Source organism: Littorina saxatilis, linkage group LG5 (assembly GCF_037325665.1).
Source record: "Littorina saxatilis isolate snail1 linkage group LG5, US_GU_Lsax_2.0, whole genome shotgun sequence".
In the NCBI taxonomy this organism is placed as follows: domain Eukaryota; kingdom Metazoa; phylum Mollusca; class Gastropoda; order Littorinimorpha; family Littorinidae; genus Littorina; species Littorina saxatilis.
Window position 1 is genome coordinate 17,182,325 of NC_090249.1, and position 26,298 is coordinate 17,208,622.

General features: G+C 46.5%; 1 protein-coding gene and 1 non-coding gene across 6 annotated transcripts in view; both read left to right on the top strand.

Moving 5' to 3' along the window:
* The window catches only part of LOC138966436 (sperm flagellar protein 2-like), a 99,881-nt gene that overhangs the window by 62,779 nt on the left and 10,804 nt on the right, over positions 1-26,298 (top strand). For 3 of the 5 annotated variants that reach the window (XM_070338674.1, XM_070338676.1, XM_070338675.1), the window contains 12 exons: positions 135-254; positions 1,139-1,210; positions 2,240-2,397; positions 9,951-10,078; positions 11,192-11,468; positions 13,878-13,994; positions 14,489-14,814; positions 16,380-16,590; positions 17,859-18,048; positions 18,542-18,628; positions 19,827-19,965; positions 20,378-20,477. In XM_070338674.1, the coding sequence (XP_070194775.1) occupies positions 135-254; positions 1,139-1,210; positions 2,240-2,397; positions 9,951-10,078; positions 11,192-11,468; positions 13,878-13,994; positions 14,489-14,814; positions 16,380-16,590; positions 17,859-18,048; positions 18,542-18,628; positions 19,827-19,965; positions 20,378-20,477 (1,925 nt within the window). The remainder of the gene's footprint in view (positions 1-134; positions 255-1,138; positions 1,211-2,239; positions 2,398-9,950; positions 10,079-11,191; positions 11,469-13,877; positions 13,995-14,488; positions 14,815-16,379; positions 16,591-17,858; positions 18,049-18,541; positions 18,629-19,826; positions 19,966-20,377; positions 20,478-26,298) is intronic. The other 2 variants (XM_070338677.1, XM_070338678.1) reach the window with 1 other exon arrangement.
* Positions 21,626-21,744, top strand: LOC138967899 (5S ribosomal RNA). Its single transcript, XR_011456075.1, has one exon. It is a non-coding gene; the product is annotated as a 5S ribosomal RNA (ribosomal RNA).

The following is a 26,298-nucleotide window of genomic DNA, read 5'->3' on the forward strand; positions in this document are numbered from 1 at the left end:
TTTTACATTCTATTGGGCGGGTCTTAAAAATGGGGTTCCACTGTCTCCAACTAACAGCTTGCGCAAATGTGCCTTGATGTCCATCAGTGAGAATTCTAATTCTTCTTTAATGATTATTGGTTTTCTTTCATTAGCCTCGGGCAAGAGTCGCTCTTCCTCCAAAGAAGGCAAGAAGGATGGCAAACGCGACAAGAGCGGTTCACCCAAAAGAGAAGGCAGCGGCAAAAAGTCTGAGGGAAAGAGGAGCAGCCGAGGTGGGTAACTCTGTAAAGACAGCTGTGAAATGCTGTTTGAAAGAGCAAACAACAGAAACAACAACAACAACAATAACAACAACAACAAATTAACAACAAAAGAAAACACACAGTATTTGTTCTGGACTATACTTCAGTTGATGATGTTCCAATTTTAGTGCAAAAAATGTCAATCTGTGGACTCTCAGTTGGGTTTGGCTATTCTTTAAGTAATTAAGCAAAGAGTCTCTTCTGAAATTAAATGATGATAATAATAATGTTCTCTCTCTTTTAACCACATTACGTTTGCATACATCTTTAATTGTAAAGTTATAATTATGATATGCTGCTTTAGCTACAGCCTACTGGAGTGTTATGGGCTGATTGTGTATGATATGCTGCTTTAGCTACAGCCTACTGGAGTGTTATGGGCTGATTGTGTATGATATGCTGCTTTAGCTACAGCCTACTGGAGTGTTATGGGCTGATTGTGTATGAGAACCGACGGGCGCAATGGCCTAGTGGATGAGGCGCCCGTCTGGGTTCGAATCGCGGTCGCGCCTGGTGGGATTAGGGGGGTGATTTTTCCAATCTCCCAGGTCAACTGATGTGCAGACCTGGAAGAGCCTTATACCCCTTGTGTGTACACCCAAGCACAAGACCGAGTGCGCATGGAAAAGATCCTGTAATCCTGGTCAGAGTTCAGTGGGTTATAGAAACACGAAAAACACAAGCATGCATCCCCTGAAAGCAGCGTTTGGCCGCCTAACTGGCCAGGTAAAGACGGCCATACACGTAAAAACTGTGGGAGTTTCAGCCCACGAACCAAGAAGTATGAGAACAGTTTGTTATTCTTCAGAGCAACAGGTACACTGCTTGTCTCTCCTGCTTTTTCTCATAAACAGTTACAATCGACGAACCTGAAAAACCTGAAAAAGCTGGAAAGAAAGGGAAAAAGGGAAAGAAGGATGGTGATGGTAATTGCGACAGGATAGAATGCATGATGTTCCTGGCCAGTCTTTTGACGGGTCTTCACATTTGTTGTTTCCTTGTTATGCATACAACGTTACAAGTTTGGTTGTTTTCTGTGGCATGTGCGACATGCAGTTCATAATGTCAAGAGGTTCTGCATTTAACTGTTTACAGAATTTATGTTTGATACTTCATGTTAAAGCATGACCTGTTTTGTTTTATTTTTATCCTGACATCTTTGTTTAAAACTTTATAACAATTTGATTTACTGAAAAACAAAAATGCGCAAGAAATGTTTTAGAGATAAATTGAAAACTCTTTATTGATTTGACAACTGCTTTTTGTATCATATGATTAAGATAAATTCTTACCTGTCGTTGAAAACACTTTGGTGATCCCACTTTTTCAATACAATTTTGTGTGCTTTCATGATAACCAATTCTGAATTTCTTATGTGTACTTATTCTTCTTCTTCTTGTCGATCACATGTTATTTGTACTCATATCTTTACCTTGTTTGAAGACTGTAAGCTAGTTTGGATAGCTGCATAAGCCACAAAACAAGCTCCAGTCATTTCACATTGCCTATTGTGTCCTTCAGCTTGACTCTCCTTGTTGGTGATGGGAGACTCTGGACAATACCCTTACCAATAGGCAAATTTCAAAAATAACTCCGTCGGGTTGGTATGTGTTGCGGAAAAGTGACCTTTTCTTGCAAAACCTCTGCCAAACATTGGAGGGGCCAACCATTGGCCACGGGAGTGTCGGAAACACATGCCCCCGACCACACACCCCTTGCTAGTGATTGGCCCCTCCAATGTTTGGCAGAGGTTTTGCAAGAAAAGGTCACTCTTTCACAACCTATACAAACCCGATGGAGTTATTTTCGAAAATCGTCTATAAGCCCAACTGTGTAAATGACAGTACTGAAAAACTTGCCCTCTTCCCATATGAGAATGCACTTCTATTACCTAGTTTGGGATTTTCTGCACCATTCTTACAGTCTCAAACTGTGAACTTTTTTCTCCCTTGAAGGGTCATCACCAAAGTCTCAGAAGGGTCACAAGGGGTCAAGCAAGAAGGGCAAGACCCCAGAGCCAGAGCCGGATCTGGAACCAGAAGAGCCGACAGGACCCCCACCGCCTCAGCCGGGTGACGAGGAGTGGGACTTTGTCGACCTGAATGTTGAGCCGGTGAGGAATAATTTCTGCATGTCTATGTATGTTTTTGTATCGCTTCTGTCTCTCTTTCTTATGGTTGAGTGTTCTTGTGTGTGTGTGTCTCTTGATTCTGTGTTGATAATTCGACTGCATTCTTTTGTTTCTGTCTGTCTATCTCTGCACCTGTGACTGTTGTTTTTTTTTACCTGCTAAGTCGGAACAGTCTCAGCTTGTGTATCGTTGCTTTCATTTCGGACCTCAGATTGGACGAGATAACCCTCTGAATTTAAAAGGATCCGACACAGATCAATGCACAGCGTAGTGACGATTGCGAACAAGTTCCGTAACTCTTATCTTCCGGGCCTTACCTCCCCCTGTTTTCATGATCCCTAAAATAAATGAGTTTGCTTGCCCTCGTGTCCTTCGTCTTTTTCTTTCGCTCCTGTGTCATTATGACGTCAAACCTACAATAACGTCACGGAACACGTAAAAGAAAGTCCATGTTTCTGGTCCAAGACGTTCCACTTATTACAAGTCTCGGTTACTATGCTTGCCAATAATCTTTCATTCTTTGTGCGTGGTTGTGAGTGCGTGTTCGTTTCTGTGTATGTGTGTGTGTGTGTGTGTGTGTTTGTGTGTGTGTGTGTGTGTGTTTGTTTGTGTGTATGTGTGTGATGGTGTGTGTGGGTGTCTGAATGTGTATATGTATGTTTGTGTGTGAGTATGTGTATATGTGTGTGATTGTGCGTGTGCGTGCGCGCGCACATGTGTATGTGTGTGTGTGTGTGTGTGTGTGTGTGTGTGTGTGTGTGTGTGTGTGTGTGTGTGTGTGTGTGTGTGTGTGTGTGTGTGTGTAATAAATACATGTGATGAGCGTATCTTTTATGACACAAAAAGAAATAATTAAGAACTGACTGTTTAAGCAAATTGCTGTAAAGTTTTTCGGAAAAAAACCGGGTACAGCTAATCTGATGTATAAAGCTAGTTGCTGTTTATGTGTGTACGTTTGTGTGGTGGATATGATTACGATATGCTCCGAAACGACTGCATCGATTTTGACGAGAATTGCAGAGTATGTTCTCTCTCTCTCTCTCTCTCTCTCTCTCGTTTTTCACCAGTACACGATCTGGTCGTCATCCAACTATGTTCAATAACGAGTTCAGGAATGATCATTTTCAAAATATTCTTTGTCGTTTTTACATTTAGTCAAGTTTTGACTAAATGAGGGTCGTGGTGTATGTGTGTGTGTGTCTGTCTGTGCGTGTGTGTGTGTAGAGCAATTCAGACTAAACTACTGGACCGATCTTTATGAAATTTGACATGAGAGTTCCTGGGAATGATGTCCCTGGACGTTTTTTTCATTTTTTCGATAAATATCTTTGATGACGTCATATCCGGCTTTTTGTAAAAGTTGAGGCAGCACTGTCACTCCTTCATTTTTCAATCAAATTGATTGACATTTTGGCAAAGCAATCTTCGACAAAGGCTGGACTTTGGTATTGCATTTCAGCTTGGTGGCTTAAAAACTAATGAATGAGTTTGGTCATTAAAAATCGGAAACTTGTAATTAAAATTATTTTTTTATTAAACGATCAAAAAATAATTACATCTTATTCTTCGTCATTTTCTGATTCCAAAAACATATACATTTGTCATCATTTTCACGAGTTTTCATTCACAAATACCTGGGAAATAAAATGTTCCCTTTGCAATAAATCCCCGGTTACCATAGTTGCAGGAAGCAGGTTATACATGGATAATCAAAAGCAAACCCAATGTAAGAGGTTCACATTTACATGTGTACATGATACTGTTTAAATTTTGAGATGTATTTTTATTTATTCCAGTGGTGCAGTCACTTTGTAAAGAGAGTCCCTTAAATCAAAATTTTGATTATCTCCCCTGCACTACTCCTTAGTCTAGACTTCTGTGTTGAGGATAACTCTGGTGTGACCAGTGTGCTTGTCTTCCCCTGCCCCTGAAAATGTCTGTCTTGTGTAGGGATACAAACAATTTATAAGCAATAATGTACTTTTTGTATTAAAATATTTAAAGTTAATATTTTGGAATCTTCTCCTATGTTATTAATGAATATTTATAGTATTTTGAGGCACTGAAAGTAGTTGAGTGCAAAGAACTAGTGTCCGACCTGGCTATCAATCAATCAATGAGGCTTATATCGCGCATATTCCGTGGGTACAGTTCTAGGCGCTCTGCAGTGATGCCGTGTGAGATGAAATTTTATACGGCCAGTAGATTGCAGCCATGTCGGCGCATATTTACCTTTCACGGCCTTATTCCAAGTCACACGGGTATGGTAGACAATTATTAACTGTGCCTAAGCAATTTTGCCAGGAAAGACCCTTTTGTCAATCGTGGGATCTTTAACGTGCACACCCAATGTAGTATACACGGGGGGTGGTTCGGACACCGAAGAGAGTCTGCACACAAAGTTGACTCTGTGAAATAAATTTCCGCCGAACCTGGGATCGAACTCGCGCTGACAGCGGCCAACTGAATACAAATCCAGCGCGCTACCAACTGAGCTATATCCCCGCCCAGGCTACAGGACAAGACAGTGCTTATCCTGCAATTCTGCAACTTTTCCCCTCCATTTTCGGCCATTTTTCCCTTTGACTCCAAGAGAGGAGCATGGTTTAGTGATGAAGCTGTACGGTTGTCAATTGCTGTCATGTGGCTGAGGCCATAGCTGACGAGGCTGGCGTTGCCTAAATTGCCTTGAGGTTTTTGGTTACTGAGGTGTTATCCTGAGTGCATCCTAAATAAACTACTGTGACTTGAAATGGTGTCTTGTGACCCGTTGGATGGATGTTTCACACCAATAAAAATGCTCGATGATTCTTTGGCTAGACTTTTCATTGGTGTTTCCCTAGACCTAGACAGACGACACTGCTTTGCAAAGTTCCAAAAACGAACTGGCAAACTGCCACAAATAAACAAAAAACAAAACTACTTCATTAAAGGTCATACATTCATCACAAACAAATGAAACCTAGCAATATGTTTTGTGTTCTTACAAAGTCATGGAGTGCGTGTATCTGTGTTTCGATACGCAGACATTCGGAGAAACACGAACGTCAAGTTCAAGTCAAACCAATTGACCCCTGACACATAAATTTTGACCCGTGCACAAGACGTTGTATCGCTAAACGAAGCGCAAATAAGAAATAATAATAAAAACAAAGAACATAGCAACAAGATATACAAACATCTAACAAAGCCGAGCAAGCAGAATGACAGGTCTAATGAAAAACAAAGAGGCAATGAGTCAGAAACAAGATCGCGATTCTTTCCTTCGCTGCACAACACAAATCTTCTGTGACCTTTGACCCAACGTGCCTTGCTGCACGATGCAAATCTTCTGTGACCTTTGACCCAACGTAGCTTCCACATTTAATCACTAAGCTTAATATTTACAAATGAAAACCGAGGGGGTGGAATACTGAGAGAAACCTACAGAACTGTGCATCCTCAAACCTGACATACAGTGGAGTCCGGGTACAACGAATCTCAAGGGAGATACATTAGCCTTGTGACTTTTTAGAGCACAGTCATAGCTTAGCAGCTGATTGGAATAGTGAAAACACAGCGGCGGTGGCGGTTCCGTGCACCTCCCGCTGTTTGTTCCGAGTTCGCTCATCACGCGATGTGCACTTGTGTTTGTGTATTTTTGTGTATTTTTGTCTTTGGAGACAATTATTGACATCAGTTCGTTGTAGCCTTGTGACTTTTAGAGACAAAACGGCTCTGGGGCGATGAAAACGTGTTTGTTATAAGAGGGGTTCGTTATGCAAATGAGTTCAAAAGGTTCGTTGTAGCCGGAAAGTAACAAGTAAGAAATAGAAGGCTGTCTGCCGGGAAATCAATGGCAGTTCGTTAAAAGGGGGATTTCGTTATACCCAGGTTTGTTATAACTGGACTCCACTGTACTTATCCCAACATGTTATGAACTCAAAACACAGAAAGTTGCTTTCACACGCCAGCTTTCATTGCAACAACGTGCTTGGACACCAAAACATGTATTATCAAAACGGAACTTGTGTTTCAAAGCATGGCTCCCTGTGATGATTTGGCACTTATTTTCTCACTACCAAAATTATGACAAAAACGATGTTTGGTGGTTTGTTGTCAGACCAGCTTTTTTGTCGGTCCTCAGGGGGCATATCGACTTTTGTTTCATTATTATTGACCGCGGCCTTCGGCTATGGTCAATGAATATGAAACAAAAGACGATATGCTCCCCCTCGGACCGACAAAAAAGCTGGTCTGTCAACAACCCATCAAACATCTTATAATGTTATATTTGGATTACAAACTAGCTCTGAAAATTAAAAATATGAAAATTATAATTAAAATTAATTTTCCGAAATCGATTTAAAAACAATTTCATCTTATTCCGTGTTGGTCCCTGATTCCAAAAACATATAGATATGAATTGTTTGGATTAAAAACAAACTCAGTAAGCTAAAAAGAATAGACATACATAAAAGCGTGTTATCCTGCTCAGCGCGACCACTACCACACTATTCTGCATGGCTTGTCGATTTCACTGCCTTTGCCACGAGCGGTGGACTGACGAAACTATGAACATGTGGTCTTGGTGAAAAAAGCAGTGCGTTCAGTTTCATTCTGTGAGTTCGACAGCTTGACTAAATGTTGTTATTTCGCCTTACGCGACTTGTTTTATATGCTGACGTGGATTTTCGTTCCTTTTAGCCTGTCATTGAACATTGTATAGCAAGTCACCCGAACACAGGTAAGAAGTCTTACCTAAGAAAAAAGTTTTCCTATTGTTCCCAAGCAAATAAGCGAAGGAAGAAAAAAGATCCTGGTCACTGAAAACCAAACATTAAACTGGTAATTCATGATGAAGATGACATAACCGATAAACGCGGAGCTGAAGAGGTCACACAGACAACACAACAACAGTCCGATCTCGAAATAGAAAGTTATGATGGTTTCCTTTTTGAGCAAATCTCACACATGATTATTGAACTCATCGCTACGCGCTTCGTTCAATAATGTATTTTCTCGGTTTGCTCAATAAATCTCTTAGCGCACTGTCTCAATAAATATAATGATAATGATAATAATAATGTCGCCCTGATAAGTCGAACGCCTTACGCTAGCGTGAGAGGTAAGCACTCTAATTTCTAGGGCTGCATCCGTACGCTGTTATGGAACACTGTGCTTGGGTCTAAAAATCTCTCGCTGCGCTCAGAGATAAAGCGGTCACCCATGCTTTATTTCAGTTGGAACTCCATCTACTTCTTCTTCTTCTTCTGCGTTCGTGGGCTGAAACTCCCACGTACACTCGTGTTTTTTGCACGAGTGGAATTTTACGTGTATGACCATTTTTTACCCCGCCATTTAGGCAGCCATACGCCGTTTTCGGAGGAAGCATGCTGGGTATTTTCGTGTTTCTATAACCCACCGAACTCTGACATCGATTACAGGATCTTTTTCGTGCGCACTTGGTCTTGTGCTTGCGTGTACACACGGGGGTGTTTGGACACCGAGGAGAGTCTGCACACAAAGTTGACTCTGAAAAATAAATCTCTCGCCGAACGTGGGGACGAACTCACGCTGACAGCGGCCAACTGGATACAAATCCAGCGCGCTACCGACTGAGCTACATCCCCGCCCATCTCCATTTACTAAGAAGCGATGTTTTTGAAGTGCTGCACCAGTTTAAGCATCAGCATATCCACGTTCACACGAAATTGGTGGTGAATCGGTCAAGAAACGCTGGAGGTATAGGCAAAGGAAATGACGTGTGAGCGCTAAACCGTGTGAAACCTTGGTATTCGCGAAGCGATTGGCTAGAAATGGTAACCACAGATATGCCATAACAATGGTATATGTCATTCCAAATTTGAAGACAACGGGCCCATAAACACAGGAGTTATTAGCGGTCCAAAGTGTAACGGATAGACGGACGGACAGACGAACAGACTGACGGACGGAAACACGGACAGAGGCCTTACAATATTAATTTGATGTAACCCGCACTGAACATATAACAGGAAAAAAATCATTAGATTTAACCATATTTTTCATTTACAACGAGTGTCATAATGTTTACCTTTCTTTATACCAAAATTCAAAATGGGGTTAGGGGTTTTGTAAACTTGTGCACACATTTAACGATCGATTTTTATTCTTTTTTGATATCTTATTGTGTAGACCCAGGTTTATTTTATGTCAACTTTTTTGGAAAATGTAATGGTTCTATTAGCAAATATATTCAGTTGAAGTGAGCAGCTGGTCTAATTTTAGCACGTAAAACGTCATGTACATTAACGAATATTAGCCATTTCACAAAGAATGGTAACACTTATTCATAACAAAAACCATGATTTGTATGTGCACCAAGTCGGTATTTACGCCACACACAAAAAAAAGTAGTTGTGATTTAATTAATCGGTTAGATACCAGCCTACCCTGATTTACCAAAAAACCGTGAAAAGTCAACATATTCAGGATTTCTCTGATTTTAACACATTTGTTTTGTCAGACTTTAAACATACATCAGGAAAAAAATTAACGATTTTTAATGGTTGTTTAATTGGTGTCGGATGTCTTTAAGCGCATGTGTGCATATGCATGTGTATGTGTGTGTTTGTTTGTGTGTGTGTGTGGATGTGTGAGCGTGCATTGCGTGCGTGCATGTGTGTGTGTGTGTGTGTGTGTGTGTGTGTGTGTGTGTGTGTGTGTGTTTGTGTGTGTGGCTGCTTGCGTGTGTGCATGTGTGCTTGTGTGTGTGTGTGTGTGTGTGTGTGTGTGCGCATACTTGCGTGTGTGCATGTGCGCGTGTCTGTCTGAGTGTCTGTCTGTTCCCCCTTTCCCCCCGCTGTATAAATTGTGAAATCAACATATCACATTAGGTGGAAGACAAATTTACGTAATGTTATTGTTAACCTCAGACACTCTTCAAAACCCTCCAGTTTAAGACTCCCTCCTTTTTAAGACCTTGCTCTTCCAGATGTCCTGTTCATAACCTGTGTACTGGGTGGCCGAGTGGTAACGCACTTGCGCTCGGAAGCGAGAGGTTGCGAGTTCGACCCTGGGTCAGGGCATTAGCAATTTTCTCCCCCCTTTCCTAACCTAGGTGGTGGGTTCAAGTGCTTGTCTTTCGGATGAGACGAAAAACCGAGCTCCCTTTGTGTACACTACATTGGGGTGGGCACGTTAAAGATCCCACGATTGACAAAAGGGTCTTTCCTGGCAAAATTGGTTAGGCATAGATAAAAAAAATGTCCACCAAAATACCCGTGTGACTTGGAATAATAGGCCGTGAAAAGTAGGATATGCGCCGAAATGGCTGCGATCTGCTGGTCGATGTGAATGCGTGATGTATTGTGTAAAAAAATTCCATCTCACACGGCATAAATAGATCCCTGCGCCTTGAGTCCGAGTCTGGAGGTATACGCGCGCGATATAAGATTTCATATAACAAATTTAACCTCCATGTAAAGACTCCCTCCTTTCTGAGACCTGATATTCTCAGAGTTTTTAAAGGTCTTATAAGTGCAGGGTCCCACTGTATTTTTCCTCCCTTGCAGCCTCTAGCAGAAGTGCTGTCCACTCAGTGGGATGGTGTGGAGAAGGCATATGTGTCCAACTGCAAGCATGTGTTCCGTAACGTCAGGCATGAGCGAGAGAACATCTACCGGTACTACTACCAGATCAGGTGAGTCACTCATCATCGTTATGCGTGGATAGTGCTATCAAATGTTGAGCCTTGCATGTGGTTGGAAGAGATTACACATGATGATAACGTGTTTTTGAGTCACTTGAGAAAAAGTGACTCTATGTAATCGGTCAGTGTTAGTCTGTCTGGCCGGCCGTCCATAGACACCACCTTAACGTTGGACTTTTCTCGGAAACTATCAAAGCGATCGGGCTCATATTTTGTTTAGTCGTGACCTCCAATGACCTCTACACTTTAACGATGGTTTCGTTGACCTTTGACCTTTTTCAAGGTCACAGGTCAGCGTCAAAGGAAAAATTAGACATTTTATATCTTTGACAAAGTTCATCGGATGTGATTGAAACTTTGTAGGATTATTCTTTACATCAAAGTATTTACATCTGTAGCCTTTTACGAACGTTATCAGAAAAACAAGGGAGATAACTAGCCTTTTCTGTTCGGCAACACACAACTTAACGTTGGGCTTTTCTCGGAAACTATAAAAGTGACCGGGCTCAAATTTTATGTGAACGTGACTCATTGTGTTGTGAATAGCAATTTCTTCCTGTCCATCTGATGCCTCATATAATATTCAGAACTGCGAAAGTGACTCGATCGAGCGTTTGCTCTTCTTGTTAACACCCTGGGGCATGTTTCCGGGGGTATTCTCGACTTTAGATGGTTAAAAAAAAAACAACGGAGGTAAAACAAGGCAAACGCAAGGGAGGGATGGTTATCATTAGATTAATTTAGATTACAGAGCTTTTTTTCCCCTCTAAATAGGTCATTATTCCGATTTAGCCCAGTGTGAGCGAGGTTCATGGTCCCGCTGAGTGAATCACAAACAGTCGCTTTTCTTTCAGTATGTGATGTCACTTCCTTAAGGTTAATTAGCCACTATGCAAATAGAATTTTAGGGTTTTAGTGCCCTTGAAGATGGAATCTGGGTGACAGAATTGTAGAGTTGAGAGAATAGTTTTCTTAATTGATGAATACATTTTTGTCTAAAAACCACACACACATTAATACTCACACACACACACACAAAACCCATATGAATGAATGATTCAGAGAAGAAAAGCAAAATCACCCGCACCTACTTTCCATTTTCAGGAAAGATTTCCTATCTTACCTGAGGCGGCCGGACCACAAGCAGGAGTTTGTGGACCAATGGCAGAAAGATTACAACGCGGTGCCAGACGACATGCGTGAGGATGAAGAGACCAGGGGCGAGCTACACCAGAGGGTTGACGATCTTCGCGAACGACTCTGGAACATTTGCGACGAGCGTAAGGAGCAGGCGGAGCGAGAAAGGGAGACCATCATGAATGACGGCTGGCTGGACGACCGGCTGGGTGTTTTGAGCAACCATTATATCACCACCATGCAGGTCAGTCCAACATACTAGCTTGTTCTTCTGGTGGCTTGTTTTTTTTTGTGGCAGGGGTTGACATGAAAATGTTGACACCTAGACAGACAGAGACAGACAGACAGAGACAGACAGACAGAGACAGACAGACAGACAGACAGACAGAGAGAGACAGACAGACAGAGACAGAAAGATTTACAGAGACAGACAGACAAGACAGACAGAGGCACACGTATGCACGCACGCACGCACGCACACACACACACAAATTCACACACACACAAACACACACACACACACACACACACACAAACACACACATTCACACACATTCACACACACACACACACACACACAGATACACACACACACTCACACACACACTCACACAGACAAAGGCAGTCATGTACGCACACACGCACTAGCATGTACAAACTCAATCCACATTTAGCTAGGAAATCAGCCAGCATTCATACATCCAATCAAAATGTTATCTATATATATATACGACTAGTGTCTGTCTGTCTGTCTGTCTGTCTGTCTGTTCGCGATGCACGGCCAAAGTTCTCGGTGGATCTTTTTCAAATTTGGACACCGTATTCAGCTCCACCCCGGACACAACCTCATCGATGAGATATTTCAACACGTGCTCTCAGCTCTGTGCGCGCTGAACCGATTTTTGTTTTTGTTTTTGTTTTTGTCGGGATCCACTACCAGTAACTCTTCCTTATCTTCTCCAGTGTTTTCAGCCGCGATTATCTCCCTTCCTCCGTGTGGCGTCAATCCATATTCCCGTTACTACGTTACTATTTTTAGAAGGTCACTGCACGTTACTATTTTTAGAAGTTCTCCAGTGTTTTGCGCGTTTATCTCCTTTCCTTCGTGCACCGGCGAAGCCGGCGTACACGCGGCAGAGCCGGGTCCCAGGCACAGCCTGGTATTCGGCTCTACTTCTTCCCGGCGAAGCCGGTACCCGGCGAAGCGGGTAATCATCTAGTCTATATATATATACGACTAGTGTCTGTCTGTCTGTCTGTTTGTCTGTCTGTTCGCGATGCACGGCCAAAGTTCTCGGTGGATCTTTTTCAAATTTGGACACCGTATTCAGCTCCACCCCGGACACAACCTCATCGATGAGATATTTCAACACGGGCTCTCAGCGCGCAGCGCTGTGCGCGCTGAACCGATTTTTTGACTCACATGCGAAGCAAAAGTGAGTCTATGTACTCACCCGAGTCGTCCGTCCGTCCGGAAAACTTTAACGTTGGATTTTCTTGGACACTATTAAGTCTATCAACACCTGATGTGGCCTGATGGTGTATGGTTACAAGATCTCAAAAAACATGTGCGGCAACTTGACCTCACTTCAAGTTCAAGGTCACAGGGGCCGTAATTGTTGTCTTAAAAACGACCATTTTTCACATTTTCGCATTTTCTCTGAAGTTTTTGAGATTTAATACCTCACCTATATATGATATATAGGGCAAAGTAAGCCCCATCTTTTGATACCAGTTTGGTTTACCTTGCTTCAAGGTCAAGGTCACAGGAGCTCTTCAAAGTTGGATTGTATACATATTTTGAAGTGACCTTGACCCTGAACTATGGAAGATAACTGTTTCAAACTTAAAAATTATGTGGGGCACATGTTATGCTTTCATCATGAGACACATTTGGTCACATATGATCAAGGTCAAGGTCACTTTGACCCTTATGAAATGTGACCAAAATAAGGTAGTGAACCACTAAAAGTGACCATATCTCATGGTAGAAAGAGCCAATAAGCACCATTGTACTTCCTATGTCTTGAATTAACAGCTTTGTGTTGCATGACCTTGGATGACCTTGACCTTGGGTCAAGGTCACATGTATTTTGGTAGGAAAAATGTGTAAAGCAGTTCTTAGTGTATGATGTCATTGCTAGGTTTAGTTATTTGACCTTGACCCTGAAGGTCAAGGTCATGTAAAGGTCAAGGTCAAGCATGTGAGTCGTATGGGCTTTGCCCTTCTTGTTTGTTTTTGGTTTTGTTGTTGTCGGGATCCACTACCAGTAACTCTTCCTTATCTTCTCCAGTGTTTTCAGCCGCGATGATCTCCCTTCCTCCGTGTGGCTTCAATCCATATTCCCGTTACTACGTTACTATTTTTAGAAGGTCACTGCACGTTACTATTTTTAGAAGGTCTCCAGTGTTTTGCGCGTTTATCTCCTTTCCTTCGTGCACTGGCGAAGCCGGGGTATTCGGCTCTACTTCTTCCCGGCGAAGCCGGTACCCGGCGAAGCGGGTAATCATCTAGTTACATATATAGCAGTACAAAAAAACACGATCAATTGAGTACATAAACACATCGTCGACAACACATCATCTGATCTATTTGATCTTTTCAAACCCACATTTGTATTAATTTTATTTATCCTGAACTTGTTTGAAACAGTCTGAGCTGGATCGGTACCAAGACACAGTGCGTCTGCTGAAGGATTACTACAAGGGAATGGATGGACAGATTCCTGATGCACTCAACATCAATTACGAGAGAATTCCTCTCATTGAGGTAAGGAGTCATGAGTCAAGGTTTTGTTGAACTGGTTTTCTGTGCTCTTTGCGTCAGTCACTAGCTTTTTACTGCATGGCATTGGCAGAGAAGTTGCATTTCTCTTTCGTCTGAGTGGTTCATTCTCTCATCTTCTTATGCAGGGGGGGGGGGGGGGGGGGGAGGGGGGGGGGGGGGGGTTGTATGTGTGTGTGTGGAAAAACTCAAAGTTATCACTACGAGGACACAGGAATAATCTCATACTTGAACGATCACTGCTTATGCAAAACCCAAGGTTTTGAAAGTACTTGGAGTTATTATAGTTCAGATTCCTACTATCTCAACTGTCCAAAGCCGGGTGTCACTTCTCAGACAACAACAACAAAATCTTACACTTCAGCGATGCATTAAGTCAAAACTGAACGGTGGATGTGTAGATCAACAAATTGCACAAGCTGGACTGAGAAAGAGTGACAAGATATGTGTTTCTGAAGGTGCACTTAATCCTTTCACAGCTACCAGTGGAGAGGCCTGAAACTCCAGAGAAAGCAGAATCCGAGACGGCGGCCGTTTCGATATCTGACGATCACCCGGGTACGGCCAAGTCGGACCGCTCCAAGTCGCCCAAGGGAAAGTCACCCAAGGATAAGGATAAGGATCGTTCCAAGTCCCCCAAAGACCGGGGCAAGTCCCCCAAAGACCGGGGCAAGTCGCCGAAGGAGGAAAAAGGTGGGAGGAAGTCTCAAACGCCCTCTGCCAAGGGGAAGCGCAATCGCAGCAAGGACAAGGACTCTCCTGCTGAAGAATCCCCACCATCGGATGGAGCCGGGCTTCGGATTAAGTGAGTGCACATTTAGGCCTGAACAAGATAAACGTGGATGATTGATGGCAAAAAGAGAAACATTGATGATTGATCGCAAAAAGAGAAACATTGATGATTGATGGCAAAAAGAGAAACATTGATGATTGATGGCAAAAAGAGAAACCTCGATGATTGATAACAAAAACAAAAGCAATATCTGCATGGTCAAGCACTCAGAGGTACAATAAGTCAATATAATTGTACTTTTACAAGTATGTACACATTAATATACCTTCACAGATGAGTGATTTTTAACTACAGTGGAACCCTCCTTTTAACCCTTAGGCTGGTTGTTGCGACATATTTCGCGCTACTTTACGTATACTGTCACCTGGTTATCACGACATATGTCACGCTACTGGCTCAGTCTGTTTGGTCGGTTCCGATTACCTCCCATGGATGCGAAAACCTATAGGACCGTTTTTCTTTATTTTTCTCTCTGTTAATTCACCAGTGGCTATGTAACATGTGTTACAGAATTGCACCAGTGGAAGGGTTAAGACCTAAGTATTTGGGAAAATTAAGTCTCAAAAGAAAGGGAGTCATAAAACAAGAGATACATTTACAGGGGTTATAAACCAAAAATGAGAAAAAACCAGTCTTAAACAGGGCATAGACCAAATAGCCTGGACCGCCAACTCGTCACGTGACCCTTCGAGGTTACGACTCTCGACTTTCAGGGGCGCGTCGCGTCCGGTTTGAAAGGCCAGCGATTCGAAGACAGTGAAAAGAAAGCACGCTCCAGTTATTTGTGACAATGGGAGGTGACAATGAACTGGATTTTCCAAAACTCCAAACTAAACTTAACAAAACTAATCGAAAAACATGTTCCATATGCACTTTTGCTGAGTTTATTTTAGCATTTTCAGAACTTACCTCGGCAACTTCGTCCATGTTTACAATCGACACCGGATATCATGTCCCCCTGATTTCTGAAAGGCTTGTAAGCGTAGGTTCCTAAATGCGAGAGGCCGCTACCTCGTAATAGAGAGAAAGAGCGGAGAGAGAGCTAGTTGGCGGTCCAGGATAAATGGTCTATGAACAGGGGGAAGTCTTGAATTCGGGATCATGAAGGAGGGGTTCCACTGCAGACACACAAATGTGTGCCTGTAATGGAGGCAACATGCTTTTGAATCAGAATTAGTCTCATTTGCTCATTGCTCAACTTTGTTGTTGTTGTCGACTGTGAGCTTGTTCTTATCGCTATGTTGGGTTAATTTGCGTGTATTTTCTAATGTCATGATTTCTATATTGTGTGTGTGTGTGTGTGTGTGTGTGTGTGTGTGTGTGTGTGTGTGTGTGTGTGTGTGTGTGTGTGTGTGTGTGTGTGTGTGAGGTGTTTATTGGAATTGTAGCTTAGAGCTGTGAATCAGGACTTGCGCTATAGAAAAGTGATTGATTATTATTTTTATTGATATTATTATTATTATTATTATTATTATTAGGAATAAACCAATTCAGAATACAGGAGTACATCGTTCGCCCGACATAACAACATTTAAGATTGAGGCTTAAATGTCTTTATTATTCTCATCTGTGTTCAGAATCCCACTGGTGCCTCGCCGTCCCGTGTCACCGGACCCTGACACCAAGCCGGGCACGACCCCAGGCAAGGAGAAGAAGGATAAGAAGAAGGACAAGAAGGGGGCGGCTGACGAAGTGCCTGGCTTCGAGAGCCCCATGCCTCCGCAGGATCCCGATGAGAAGCTGCTGTTTGATGCCCACTGGTTTGCTACCTCTGCCATCGTACAGATGGTAAGTATAGCGCTTGTTTTGCCTACAGATGTTAAATTATGCAAGCTTTACCATACATTCCCGTTCCTCTGTTTGTGGTATTCTGTTGTTTGTGCTGATGTTACTTTGATTAAACAATATCACACACACACACATACACACACACACACACACACACACACACACACACACACACACACACACACACACACACACACACACACACACACACACATACACAAATTATGTAAGCTTTAAGCCTGTCCTTAATTGAGCCTAAAGTTGATTACGCGAAGACTTTGCAAAGTCTTTTTACCAAAAACGAGCATGGTAAAAACGCTCTGTGCGGCCAGCTTCGCAAAGTATACTTCGTGTAGTCGACTTTGCCCAGTTAAAGACAGGCTTTAATGAAGTGTAATGTTTTGGTTGAGGTATTCAGGCATTAGTGTCTTGTAAGTTCTGATGAGATGAAAAAGCTCAGTGTAATGATTCAGTGGCTTCATGAATATGGATGAAGAAGGATGATTGTCAGAACAAAATAGAAATTTCAGAGAGCAAGGGCTCAAAAAGGAGGAAGTCTTAAATTGGGAGGTCTTAAAAGGGGGGTTTCACTGTGCTGGTACCTTAACACACGTGTGACAGGGTGACGCAGTACTCTCCCTTCACATCATCCTCTTCAGAATTGTCTGCCAACAAAGAGAGAGACCGGCACGGTTGGCCTAGTGGTAAGGCGTCCGCCCCGTGACCGGGAGGTCGTGGGTTCAAACCCCGGCTGGGTGTCATACCTAAGACTTTAAAATTGGCAATCTAGTGGCTGTTCCGCCTGGCGCCTGGCATTATGGGGTTAGTGCTAGGACTGGTTGGTCCGGTGTCAGAATAATGTGACTGGGTGAGACATGAAGCCTGTGCTGCGACTTCTTGTGTCTTGTGTGTGGCGCACGTTATATGTCAAAGCAGCACCGCCCTGATATGGCCCTTCGTGGTCGGCTGGGCGTTAAGCAAGCAAACAAACAAACAAACAAACAAAGAGAGGGGGCTATTTATTGTAGCTTGACGTTTTTCCTACGTTGCTGGCTAGACACCTGTTAACCGTAAAGTTCTGTTCGTGATGGGGCCTGGGTGCTGCTGTCTCTTTTTATGCTCTTAGGAACCTATGCGTACCTATGGCAGTTTATAGGGCTATTAAGTTAGCTCTAAAAATCTCAACCCTGTTTGACCGGATTTGCCTCCAAAGGTGGTTGTTGTGCTTCGTGCACTCGGTTACACAAGTGCGGCTGTTTTTTGTTCAGATGAGCCAGGAGATGGCGGCCAAAGAGGCGGAGGAGGAGGCGAAGAGGATGCGGGATCTGGAGAAGGACAATGAGAAGAATAAAGGCAAGCCGGGCAAGAAGGGAGGCAAGAAGGGAGGCAAGAGCCGCAGCCCTTCGCCCAAGAAGGGCAAGAAGGACACTGATAGCACTGTTGCCGCTACACCTCCGTGTAAGTGTTTGGAAGATTTTGTCCATGCAGTTGAAGATGTCTATGGAGACCACTCAAATGTGTTAGACCCTTTGTCCCCAGCTGAATATAAGCCATTGCCGAAGTTTCTGCTTCACACTTAGGGAATGACCACGTAATACACACACACACATGCATGCATGCATGCGCACACACACACACACACACACACACATGCGTGCACACACACGTGAGCATACATGCACGCACGCACGCACACACGCACGCACACAAACAAACAAACAAACAAACAAACAAGCAAGCAAGCAAGCAAGCAAGCAAGCAAACAAACAAACAAACAAACAAACAAACAAACAAACACACACACACACACACACACACACACACACACACACACACACACACACACACACACACACACACACACACACACACACACAATGGGTCTAACAACTTTTACCATGTTTTTTAATCAAATGTTTCTCATTTGTGGGCATTAATTGTGTTGTTGCAGTAGAGGACCTGAGCGAAGAGGAGAAACTGAAGAAACTGACACGGGAGAGGATGCGCGAAGAGTACTACTTTGCCATCAAGGAGGAAGGTATGTCGACATGTTTGGGTTAGATTGGTAGAGGAGAGATGTAGTAGTCCCCTTTGACAGAGGCAGTTGCACTGCATTGATAGAGTTGTCTCCCTGCCAAAGCGAGAGCTATTTATAGTAGCTTGACATTTTTAGTAGGTCGGAAGAGCACCCCAGAAATCGGCGTATGTCTGCCTAAATAGCGGGATATAAACTATCACACACGTAAAACCCACCTGTGCAAAAAACACTAGTGTACATGGAAATTTCAAACCATGAACACAGAAGAAGAACAAGTCGCGTAAGGCGAAAATACAATATTTAGTCAAGTAGCTGTCGAACTCACAGAATGAAACTGAACGCAATGCCATTTTTCAGCAAGACCGTATACTCGTAGCATCGTCAGTCCACCGCTCATGGCAAAGGCAGTGAAATTGACAAGAAGAGCGGGGTAGTAGTTGCGCTAAGAAGGATAGCACGCTTTTCTGTACCTCTCTTTGTTTTAACTTTCTGAGTGTGTTTTTAATCCAAACATATCATATCTATATGTTTTTGGAATCAGGAACCGACAAGGAATAAGATGAAAGTGTTTTTAAATTGATTTGGACAATTTAATTTTGATAATAATTTTTATATATTTAATTTTCAGAGCTTGTTTTTAATCCGAATATAACATATTTATATGTTTTTGGAATCAGCAAATGATGGAGAATAAGATAAACGTAAATTTGGATCGTTTTATAAATTTTTATTTTTTTTTTACAATTTTCCGATTTTTAATGACCAAAGTCATTAATTAATTTTTAAGCCACCAAGCTGAAATGCAATACCAAAGTCCGGGCTTCGTCGAAGATTACTTGACCAAAATTTCAACCAATTTGGTTGAAAAATGAGGGCGTGACAGTGCCGCCTCAACTTTCACGAAAAGCCGGATATGACGTCATCAAAGACATTTATCAAAAAAATGAAAAAAACGTATGGGGATTTCATACCCAGGAACTCTCATGTCAAATTTCATAAAGATCGGTCCAGTAGTTTAGTCTGAATCGCTCTACACACACACACAGACACACACACGCACACACACACGCACATACACCACGACCCTCGTTTCGATTCCCCCTCGATGTTAAAATATTTAGTCAAAACTTGACTAAATATAAAAAGTAACTTCTTGCACACTTCATGCCCTCCAAAACTGACTTGATTTTTCATACAGAGACGGCATCGAAGATCCGCCTGGACCTGATCAAGGCCATCGCTATGGCCGTGCTGCAGGACCTGAAGATCAAGGCCGACAGCGCTTTCAAGGACATGAACGACTGGCTGGGAGCTCGCTTCCTCAAGGAGATGGAAAGGTCAGAATTGTTGTTTTCAAATTATGAGGGCTTCAAATCAATGACACAGAATTTAATGGAAAATGAATGCAATGGAGTGACAGAGCCTCTTAATTAATACAGTAAGACAGAAGAGGTCTTAGTCTACATTACCTGTAGGTGCACTTCTTGTAGGCATTCCCTGTACACAGGAAAAACACATACATGAAGCACACCTACATGGAATGCATAACTTTTGGTCGACACAGACTCCTTCTGCTACTCTAACTCTGTGGCTTTCAGGGACACCTCACACTAGCACACGTAGTCACTTCATCTGTGGCTTTCAGGGACACCTCACACTAGCACGCGTACACTTCATCTGTGACATTCCTTGCATGCATGCAAATGTGGGAAATCATCTCATGGCCAAAGACTTTTTATGTGTTTTCAGCATCGACACGATGTCGGAGGTGATGCGTCACGCCATTGAAGAGGCAAGGAGACTGAAGGAACAGGTCATTCTGCAACAAGAAGACTTCCTTGTCGACAGTGTATGTCGCCTCTTTTATTCTTGACTGGGATGTGTGTGGGGGGGGGGGGGGGATGTGTGTGTGTGGTGTGTCTGTGTGTGTGTGGTGTGTCTGTGTGTGTTTTTGCTCATGAGCATGTTAACTTTGTGTGTGTGTGTGGAGAGGGGAGGTGTGTGTCTGTCAATATAACACTTACCTCGACAGTACTATTCTTGCACATTATCTATTATAGGCCGAAAAAATTGGACAAAACGCTGAGTGGGTACAATTATCTCCCATAACCATGCGCCACCGTGGATCCCAAGCACTGTCCGAGTGCTTCCCCCTTACAGGATGTAGGTGGCGCGTCCTCTTTCTTTTTTCGCGCGTGTCAGACCGGCTGTGTTTCTGCTACGCTCCCGGATTATTTTGGACTAAGAGGCTTCTTTTCTGTGTGGACTATCACCTGTTGGATTATTGTGTGTTATTCCACTTCTGGCTTGAGGCTACGTTGTGTTTCCTTCAACTTGTGCCTCCGTTTTTGTGTGGCGGACTCGGCGTGCCTCCCGTCCTACTTCGTGGTGACCGGTCGTCTGCTTCTCGTTTCGCCGCATTCACTTGAGTATTGACCTAAATTTTCTTTGAATTTTGTTAATTCTCGGTCTTTAAGGGTACGTACAGGGCGAGGTAGGATGTCTCGTCCTGTTTTGGGCTCTGGTTCTACGGAACCAGAGTCTGCCGGGGGCAACCCTTCTCCGGGCGCCCAGCGTTATGTTTTACGCACGGAGAAGGGGATCTTTCGGCGCTCCGATTCTCCCTCCCCAAACGCTTTGCGTTTGCGGCGAGGGAGGGCGGAGAAAGCCTGTTTGAGCAAGCTCAATGCGAGCTTGCTCAAACAGGCTGGGCTTGAGCCTGGGACTTCGGGCGGGGCTGCGCCGTCGAAGGTTCGGGGAAGGTCGAGGGGAAAGAAAAAGCTTCTTTCTCCTTCTCCTTCAGTGGAACAGGCTTCCCCCCCTTCGACGCCGTTGTCCGGCCCTCAGTCTCAGGCTTCAGCTCCTCCCGGTTTCAAGCCTGGGGGGAAGGTTTCCTTCTCCTCCCTGGCTCGAATCCGGGGGCAGGTCGATTCCCAACCCTCTTTGGGGGTTGGTGAATCCGATCTAGGGGCTACTGGAGAGACTCAGGTTTTGACAGCCAACGGCCATACCACGTTGAAAACACCGGTTCTCGTCCGACCACCGAAGTTAAGCAACGTCGGGCCCGGTTAGTACTTGGATGGGTGACCGCCTGGGAACACCGGGTGCAGTTGGCATTAAAATCTTCCTTTTCCGGTGCCTCTCCTGTGCCCTCCTCGGTTTCCACCGCTGTGGAAGCCAGGAGGGACACGGGTCCTCCTCTGAACTCCCTCGCTGGGTCGTCTGCTGCTGTTTCAACAGTAGTTTCGGCCTCCTGGGGGGGGGAGATCGGAGGAGATGACGGGGTCTCTGAATTCCCTCCCCGCTGGGGTTGGGATGCGAATTGACCCCGTTCAGGGCGGTCCTGTGGGGGCAGGGGTTTCAGGCTTCGTGCCTACGACCACTGCTACTACGGTTCCCTCTGACGTCCGTGTGACTGGTGGCTGTCCCTCTTGTTAAGACGCTCCGGCCGACTAGTTACTGGACGTGGAGGTGTTCGACAGAACGTGGTACTTCTGTCGAATGGTCAGGGCGACGGGAACATTGTTTCTGTTGCTCAGACCGACACCTCCGACCGGACCGTCTTGACCCCACGCCATTCCTTAGCGTCTGGTGTTCGGGTGACGGATGGTCCGGACCAAGGGTCCGGAACGTTCCAGGCTTACGGGTCGGGATCGAACCGGACCCACGGGTCCCGACTGGACTTGACCTCCGGGTTTGGTCCGGACGGGACCCATGGTACGGGACCGTACCGGACCTTAGGGTCCGGTACGGGACAGTACCTCTGGCCCTTGCCGGACCCCCGGACCTACGGGTCCGGATGGTACGGTACGGGACCAGTGGTTCGGTCGGGACCGGACCACCCGACCACCTCTGTTGGTCTGGGTGGTCTGGCACCGAACCGGAACACACCGGACCACCGGACCTACGGGTCCGGATGGTACGGTACCGGACCAGTGGTCCGGTCGGGGCCGGACCACTCGACCACCTCTGTTGGTCCGGGTGGTCTGGCACCGAACCGGACCATGCCGGACCTACGGGTCCGGATGGTACGGTATGTCCACGTCCGACCGAGCCACCCGAACACTTCTGTGGGTACGGATGGTTCGGTACCGAACGGGACCTCCGGATGCTACGGGACCGGACCGAACCTACGGGTTCGGATGGTCCGGTACCGGACCAGTGGTCCGGTCCGAACCGGACCACCCGACCACCTCTGTTGGTCCGGATGGTCTGTCACCGAACCGGACCATACCGGACCACCGGACCTACGGGTCCGGATGGTACGGTAGGTCCACGTCCGGACCGAACCACCCGAACACTTCTGTGGGTACGGATGGTTCGGTGCCGTACGGGACCTCCGGATGGTACGGGACCGGACCACAGGACCGGAACATCGGACCACCCTATCGGATCGGTCCGGACCACCCGACCACCTCTGTTGGTCCGGATGGTCTGGCACCGAACCGGACCTACGGGTCCGGATGGTACGGTATGTCCACGTCGGGACCGAGCCACCCGAACACTTCTGTGGGTACGGGTGGTTCGGTGCCGAACGGGACCTCCGGATGGTACGGGACCGGACCGGACCTACGGGTCTGGATGGTCCGGTGCTGGACCGGTGGTCCGGTCCGGACCGGACCACCCGACCACCTCTGTTGGTCCGGATGGTCTGGCACCGGACCACCGGACTTACGGGTCCGGATGGTGCGGTGTGTCCACGTCCGGACCGAACCACCCGAACACTTCTGTGGGTACGGATGGTTCGGTGCCGAACGGGACCTCCGGATGGTACGGGACCGGACCGGAACACCGGACCGGAACACCGGACCACCCTACCGGACCGGTCCGGACCACCCGACCACCTCTGTTGGTCCGGATGGTCTGGCACCGAACCGGACCTACGGGTCCGGATGGTACGGTACGTCCACGCCCGGACCGAGCCACCCGAACACTTCTGTGCGTACGGATGGTTCGGTGCCGAACAGGACCTCCGGATGGTACCGGACCTACGGGTCCGGACCTACGGGTCCGGATGGCCCGGTGCCGGACCACCCGACCACCTCTGTTGGTCTGGATGGTCTGGCACCGAACCGGGCCATACCGGACCACGGGTCCGGATGGTACGGTATGTCCACGTCCGGACCTAACCACCCGAACACTTCTGTGGGTACGATGGTTCGGTGCCGAACGGGACCTCCGGATGGTCCGGCACCGGACCGGAACACCGGACCACCCTACCGGACCGGATCGGCACCCCCGACCGGACCGGACCATTTCTTTTCTGATCAGACCCGATGGGTTCCTGTTCAGTCTATAAATGGCGGGGGTTCGTTGGCTGGGCTGACCCAACAGTCGCAGGGTTGTTGTTTTTCTCCTCCTTCGGCTGCTGGAGACGTTTCGTCGTTGGGGCAGGGGTCTTCGCGGCCTCTTGCTTCTGTGGGCGTTTCTTCACAGCCTGCTTCATCGCTTTCGGCTCTTCCCCCTCAAGCTCCCTACACTCCTGCTTTTGAGGAGTTGTCGGGAAGTGAAGAGGAGAGTGAGTCGGAGGACGATAGGGAGGAGGATCAGGGTCGCCCTGAGGTTAACACTGATCCTCTACCCTTGCCGGTTTCTGATGGAACTTCCGAAGCTATGCTTCGTACTTTCCAACAGTACATGACAGACATCACGCGGCGTCTTGACGTCACGGATGCCTCTCTTAAGCGTCTGTCGTCTAGTGTTGACACACAGGACCTGGACCCGGGGTCTGAGGACGAGAGGCAGGAGGCTCGTCCTCGCACAGCTAGAAGGACGTTTGAACAGTTTCAGGACGTCCTTCCCTGAGACGCCCTCTCGTCCTTTGAGTCCGCTTCGGCCCGGGCGCGGGAGGCTCACGCCGCGTCTGCCGGCGGCTCGTTTTATGAACGATCCGTCCGCCGGCAATTCGCGTTCCACCCTAGTCTTAGTGCCACGGTGGAAGCGGCAGCACATCGCCTGAGGAGTACAGATTCACGTGCTAACACGACCTATGTTCCTCGGGAGGACGCGGGTTCAGTGCCATGCTTTCCTTCGGGAGGCGCACCTCCACTGTTTCCTCGTGTCCAATCTGTTTCGTCCCTCCCTTTTCCCTTTGACTCTCGAACTCTCCCTTTCCAGACTTCGAGTGTTTAGGGTGGGGCTGACGGTGATGTGTTCGTTGGGGAGGTGCCTTCGGTCAAGAAGGTGGAACTGAGCTCTGCTTCGTTCCACAATCTTGAGGCCACCGTTTCTTCCACAGTCGAGGCCCAATCACAGGCCTTGACATGGATGAGCACGCTGTCCACACTGTTGGACCCTCCCGATCGGGCAGAGTCCGATTCCACTCGGGTCCTTGACACGGTTCGAGTGGATCGGGCTTTGCATGCCGTGCGATCGTGCGTGACGTCTGCGGCAGAATTGGCCATTGGAACACGGGTCCACTTTATTGGCCCTGTTCCGTGATCATTTTCTGCCTACTTCTATAGTGCCTCCGGATATGAGGAAGAGTCTGAGGAACACGTTTCCTCAGCCTTCTTCCCTCTTTCATCCGGACACTGTTCGTTCTGTGGTGGAGTCCACACGCCAGAGGAACACTGATTCTCTGATGGTTGGCCTCGCTGCTTCGGCGACGGCGGCGGGGAGTAAGAGAAGTGCTACAGTTACCTCCAGCTCCCAGCCTCAGAAGAAGAAGAAGAAGCCAGTTTCACTGCCTCCTTCTTCCTCCTCTTAGGCGCCTGTTGCGTTCCCAAGCAAGACGAAGGGTGCTCAGACAGGTAAGGGGAAGCAGCACCACCAGGGGGGGTGGTCGCAAGCCTGCGCCTGCCCGCCAGCAGAATTTTCAGTGAGTCCCGGCCCTACGTTGACGCCCCCTCAAGTTGCCCCTCTTTCGTCCGTCGGTTCCCTTTTTCGGGCCCGCGGCATGTGGGGCAGACTGGTCTCCAACCAGTTTTTCTTGAGGGTGGTGTGGTCGGGGTTTTCTCTACCGCTGTCGTCACAACCTCCATTGTCCGCTCTAACCTGGACGTTCCCCCCTCCTCGAGACCCTGCCAGATGGCAGGCTCTTCAGGACGAGGTGAACTCGTTGGTCGAGAAGAAGGCGGTCTACCCCCTTTCTCAGCCTTCTCCGGGGTTCTGCTCCCGCCTGTTCACCGTCCCCAAAAAGGACGGCCGGTTCAGGCCGGTGTTGGACCTCTCCACCTTGAACTTGTACCTTCACAGGTGCAAGTTCAAGATGGAAACCCCTTCGTCGGTCCGGTTGGCCATCCGGCCAAACGATTGGGCCATTTTTGGGACCTCCAGGATGCTTACTTCCACACCCTGGTGGCCCCGGGGTACCGACATCTGCTCTGGTTCATTTGGGAGGGCACAGTGTTCGAGTTTCGGGCCCTCCCATTCGGCCTGTCCTTGGCCCCTCTGATTTTCAACGGGGACAACAACACCACATGCTTAGCTTACCTTCGCCACCAGGGGGGCACCAATTCTCGGTCCCTCTCCCTGTTGGCGGAGGAGATTCTGCTCTGGTGCCAGACCAATCAGGTCCGGATGTCAGTCCAGTTCGTTCCGGGGAAACTGAACGCCCTGGCCGACATTCTCAGTCGGGGCGATCAGGTTCTCTCCACAGAATGGACCATCGCTCACAACGTTCTACAGCGTCTGTGGGCAAGGTGGGACCGTCCTCTGATCGATCGGTT